Genomic DNA, 5263 nt, shown 5'->3' with positions numbered 1-5263 from the left:
ACTGGTCGAGCGGAGTCTCGATCGGTCGAGCAGCCCAGACGAATAAAAATAATTGGTCACTAGACTTTGAGTCGAGCCCCTCTCGACTGGTCGAGCGCCACCCTCGATCGGTCGAGTAGGACACTCGACCAGTCAAGCCTAAGGAGAAAAATCTCCATCAGGCCCTCCACATGCCATGCACTTGCAAACCTACAAGTAAAATACATAGAAAAATACTTCCAAAGAGATCAATAAAAGATTATATTTCATAAAATCTCACAATCATGCTTGTAACCAATCAATGTTACAAAAATTCTCGAATCCGGTGGAGTACCAAATTAAAAATTCACAAGGTGTGCTCCTTAAACATTACATGGACTCTTCTGATTTATGAAGTAATCAACGGCTATTGTGCCCTAACCTAAATTTAATACAATAACTATCGAACATCAACAATCAATGCCAGAGTACCGAATTATTTACTCCTGATCCAGACATCTGGTTTATTAGGCCCCAGTGCATGGATTCACCAAAATCAATCCATCTAATAGGACAACTTATCCATTCAACTTGCTGGCTACAATCAATGGTCTCGATCACTAAACCATGGGCCCCACTTTTACAAACTGAAAACCCGAGTATATTGTACATGTCCTCGGGCAGAGGAGTCTCTCATATTCAATGGATGCCCATAACTTTTGGTGCAAACCTCATCAACCGGTCCAATGCATTGGGCAAGAACTTCCTTGCAAACAAGAAGCAAACCCTAGTGCTCCTCCCATTGTACTTGCACTGGGCCCCACCCCTCAACCTCTCCAAAAGATCAATGGTCACCTCCCTCCTCCCAAACCTAGCTGGGTGGGGCCCACCCTTTGACCAGTCAACCCAAGTCAAACTTCTGTTTGAGTTCCTCCACCAGAACCTCACACTCACAAACGTTGGTATGTAGTGCTCATCCACATAGCATGAGGGCTTACAGTACCTCCCGAAGACTGGAAAGTACCGGCGGTCGGAGACGATCTCGACCGCTAGGCTGCGGTCCATCTCAAACCACTGCGAGCCCTTCCGCCATTGATCAAGCTTGACACGTGGCCTCATGCGGTTGCTATATCGACCGCGGCCGGTGGGGCCCGGATCATCGTAGGCCTCGACAAAGGTCTTGGTGGAGTTAGTGAGGTAGGAGTAGACTGTCGAGAAGTTGAAGAGGGGAATGCATGACTCAGAGAGGAGGATGAAACGTTCGTTGGAGAAGTCTAGTAGAGCATTGGCTAAGAGACGACGTTCAGCTTCAAGCATGTTAAGGTTTCCCCATTGCACCACCTGAATCAAAGAAAGAAGGCGAAGAACGTTATGCCCTAAAAAAAATTCTCTTAACATAATAATACTAGAATTCATTTGCCAGGCACCACCATGGACAGACATGCCCCAAAATTCAGCCAGGTTTGATGATATAGATATGGATTTGAGTACACTTGACCAGTGCAAATTGATGGTTAGGAGAAGAAATATACGGTCTATGGCCCATCAATGGAAATAGAGCTGCAACTTGGATTTGGGACCAAACCGAGTTTGGGCTGGGTTGGGTCAGGTCGGATTGTCAAGGTCCTCATATTGGAAAATGCTAACCCAATTTGAATTCATGATAGGTTTAGCAAATTCAACTCAGGTTAAGGTTGGGCTGGGAATAGTCATGTGAATTGGATTGGGTTGTGTTGGGCTGGTTGGAATTCAAATTGGGTTGGGTTGCGGGTCGGAAAATGCCAACCAGATCTGAATGTAAGGCCCCACAAATGGACTATCCAGATCCAGTACATAGGGTTGTACACAAGCCAGGCTAGCTCGAAAAGCTCACTCAGCTTGGTTCAATGTTGCTTGGCTTAACTTGGCTTGAATGACGACACGAGTCAAGTCGAACTTTATCTGACCCAGCTCATTTTGAAAACGAGCCGAGTTCGAGCATAGTATTGATTGACTCGACTCGAATATATATATAATTTTAAAATAAAAAAAGTAAAACTAAACACTTAAATAAAAAAAAAATTCCTACTCTACCCAGTCGTCCATCCCTTTCTTACCCTTTCCCTTTCCCTTACTAGACCTACTGCGCTCGATCTCCATAATCTCTCTCTCTCTCTCTCTCTCTCTCTCTCTCTCTCTCTCTCTCTCTCTCTCTGCCTGGCTCAACGTCAGCCCAACTTGTCTCAGCCACACGGCCTGCTCGGCCACTCACTCAAGCTAAGCACCCACAAAAAAGTACCATTATGACTCTATCTAATATATAATTTGGTGGTTGGGTCGGGTGCTGGATTGAGGTGGGAGCAAGCTTGACTTGACTCAAGGCAAGCTCGCCCCAACTCGATGCACTAGCTCGCTCCGACTCAATCCATTAGCTCGCCTCGAAAGGTTGGGCAAACAAGCCAAGCTCTAATGTTAATCTCGAGGGCGAGCTTGAGCTTAAGGAAAGCAGAGATGAGTCAAGCCAATTTTGGCCCACCTCAACTCAACTTGTTGTATAGCCCGCCAGTACATATGTGCCAATCCATCAAGATAATAGTGCTAATTTGTATCTAGTTTATGCACAAGCATATGAATTTATGACTTACCCCAAGACATGCCGATACGATAATATACATTCCGAAATTGTGGCTTCATATAAGAATGTATGCGGTACAAACGACACATTTTGATACCATCTCCATACCATAATATAGACATTTACAAGAAGGATGGCAGAAGAAACAAAAGAAAATAAAAGAATTCTTGCAAGAAACAGACCTTACTTGGGATTCTTCTTCCATGGAAAATGGATTCTTCAGGCACCGTTCCATTGAACGATGGATGTGAGTGGACGTAGATAGAGTACAGCCCGTCATTCCCTTTGAAGAACTTCTCCCACAGTGGGGCCAAACTCAATGGACCCCTAGTCAAGAACATGAAGGCCACCTTAGGAACCCGTCTGTACGGGGCTTTGCCGTCCCGCCGCGGGACCATTGACGCTCTCCATAGCAACTCCGGGTCGGACATATCATGCATGAGAGAATGTGGCTGCACATACTCCTTGAGTCCAATGCGACCAACATTGCGGAACCCATGTGGCCTATGTGATGTGGATGATGGTGATGGTGATGGTGATGGTGGTGGTGGTGGTGGTAAATATGAGAATTGGGCAGTTAGTAGATTGAAGGAGAGGTTTTTGAGATAGAAACTAGCTGTGATACCAAGGGTCAAACCAAAGCCAAAGATGAGGAAATAAAAGAGAAGGTTTAGAAGCTGTAAATGGGAGTTGAAGAGCCTGGCAATGGAAGGGTGTGGACGTTGTTGTTGCTGCTGTAGTTGATTCTCCATTGTGGTTTCTACTATTGTTCTTTTTCAGCTATGGTTGATGTATGTTTTTTAAAGCTGTGGATGTTATATGATGTTAAAGAGAGGGTTCTACTATTGTTCTTTTTCAGCTATGGTTGTTATATAAAGCTGTGGATGTTATATAATATTAGAGAGAGAGAGAGAGAGAGAGAGAGAGAGAGAGAGAGGCTACTCACACGAGTAGGATTCTCTCTGACACACATGTCAGCATGTCGTACGTGTAAGAGTTCCATGTCTTTCATCCAACCTTGTAAGTCCCCTAGCCAAAAGCAAGAAGGCTTGCCTTGTAATCAGATTCACCAAACATGTACATTGATTTTGGACCTTTGGTTAATTCTTTTAAGTTTTAGCCGTTCATTGTCTCACGAGTAGGTTCCAATTCAAACCGTTTGGTAAGAAAGTTACGGTCCACCCAGCTGATAATTTCCAATCTATTGAGTAGATACAAAATCAGATCCGTCCAGTAAGTTGACCCCATCATGAGGATCACCTTATTAAAAAATCAGCCATATTTACACGTCATGCATATCACACTTCTATATTGCTATTTATTAATAGCTAAATATTCTTTTCTATAGTGTGGCCCATATGATGAGTAGATAGAGCTTATTTTTCTACTATGTGATCCTCATGGTGGGACTAACCTAGTGAACGGATTGGATTTTGTATGCACTTAACGCGTTGGAAGTTATTACCGGGTGGACCGTAACTTGTTGTACAACCAGTTGGACTAGAGACCTTCTCATTGTACACATGTGGCCCAGTGAATGATTGGAATGGCACATAAATGTTTGTGCCCACCTGATGATGGTCTGGATTTCATACACGTGTGCCAGAATAGGATTCTTATCGTATTTACACGCGCGGCTTTTGGATCACACTCATGTAGCTTTTCTAGAAAGAGGATTCTGATTGGATTCTTAAACCCATACACGAATGCAAGGAAACGTGGGATCGCAGCTGTTCCCCCACGAAGAGACTTCATTCCTCAACTAACTCCTAGATTCCTTTTTCAAATGGAATTGTAGCTGTGGCCCTTTCTGATTCATCACGCAATGGACCACTCTAGGTTTGTCGTGACTCTCCTGTACACGTGGCCTACTTATGGTAAATCCAGACCGTTGAGTGTCACTAGTGGCACCGATTGTGCAATCCTAGCTGTCTATTTTTGGTTCTCCTGGACAAGTGGCCTACTTAATGGTAAATCCTGACCGTCCATATCTTCAGTGTTACTGGTGGCACCGAGTATGCAATCCTGTCTATTTTAGCTTTCCAATGGATAAAAACAAAGAGAAAAGCTTGGATACTATGGCAAAGTTTGAGGGATGATGCGCGTGCACGTGGAAATAGCTTCAAAATGACATACAAGCAATCTAAGTTAACTGTCCAATTTATAGGTTGTTGAAATTTTGGTTTTAAAAATCAATAAAATATTTTTAAAAATTTTGTTTTCCCTCGCAAAAAGATTTTAAAATTTTCAAGTTAAAAAATTGTTTTTTCTTTAGTCCCGTATTGAAAAGAGTGGAAGAAATGTCGTGGTTTATAAGTGGTTGATTATGTAGTCACTCCATTGTGACCCTACGCGAAATGGTGCGAGAGGTGTGAAATGAACATCGATTTTATAGGCTGCTGGAAACAGTCAAATCCATAGATCCAAAACCATCGATCATTTTGAGAACACCTAGTAGCCTTAATAGTCAAAACGGTCTGAAAATGGATGGATCTTGATGATGCAATAGTTAGATCATTTGATCCAACAATCTTAAAAGCTCGGAATTCAATATTAACAGTCAGAAGAACCACTGATAATCACCTAGCAGCAGTCCAGTCCTCAGATGTTATATAAATTGGATCATCCTAGTCCAGAATCATCCAAGTCCAATAGATCCCATATGAATCCAATCTGATCTTTCCAAAACGT

General features: G+C 43.1%; 1 protein-coding gene across 1 annotated transcript; it reads right to left on the bottom strand.

The window, feature by feature from the left end:
- Positions 1-340: 340 nt before the first annotated feature.
- On the bottom strand, positions 341-4631 carry LOC131235536 (glycosyltransferase BC10). Its single transcript, XM_058232729.1, has 2 exons — positions 2755-4631; positions 341-1299 (listed from the first exon to the last, which is right to left on the bottom strand). The coding sequence occupies exons 1-2, from the start codon at positions 3322-3324 to the stop codon at positions 658-660; spliced, it is 1212 nt and encodes a 403-aa protein (XP_058088712.1). The 5' UTR covers positions 3325-4631; the 3' UTR covers positions 341-657.
- Between the last annotated feature and the right edge of the window lie 632 nt (positions 4632-5263).

The sequence above is a fragment of the Magnolia sinica genome, chromosome 19, assembly GCF_029962835.1.
Source record: "Magnolia sinica isolate HGM2019 chromosome 19, MsV1, whole genome shotgun sequence".
Classification (NCBI taxonomy): Eukaryota; Viridiplantae; Streptophyta; class Magnoliopsida; order Magnoliales; family Magnoliaceae; genus Magnolia; species Magnolia sinica.
Note: the sequence above shows the minus strand (reverse complement) of the source record. Positions and strands in the feature narration are given on the sequence as shown.

Coding starts and splice junctions, on each gene's coding strand:
- LOC131235536 (XM_058232729.1), bottom strand. CDS start 3,324: ATGGAGAATCAACTACAGCAGCAACAACAACGTCCACACCCTTCCATT. Junction 1,300..2,754: donor GAAGAAGAATCCCAAGTAAG/GTCTGTTTCTTG, acceptor TCTTTGATTCAG/GTGGTGCAATGGGGAAACCT.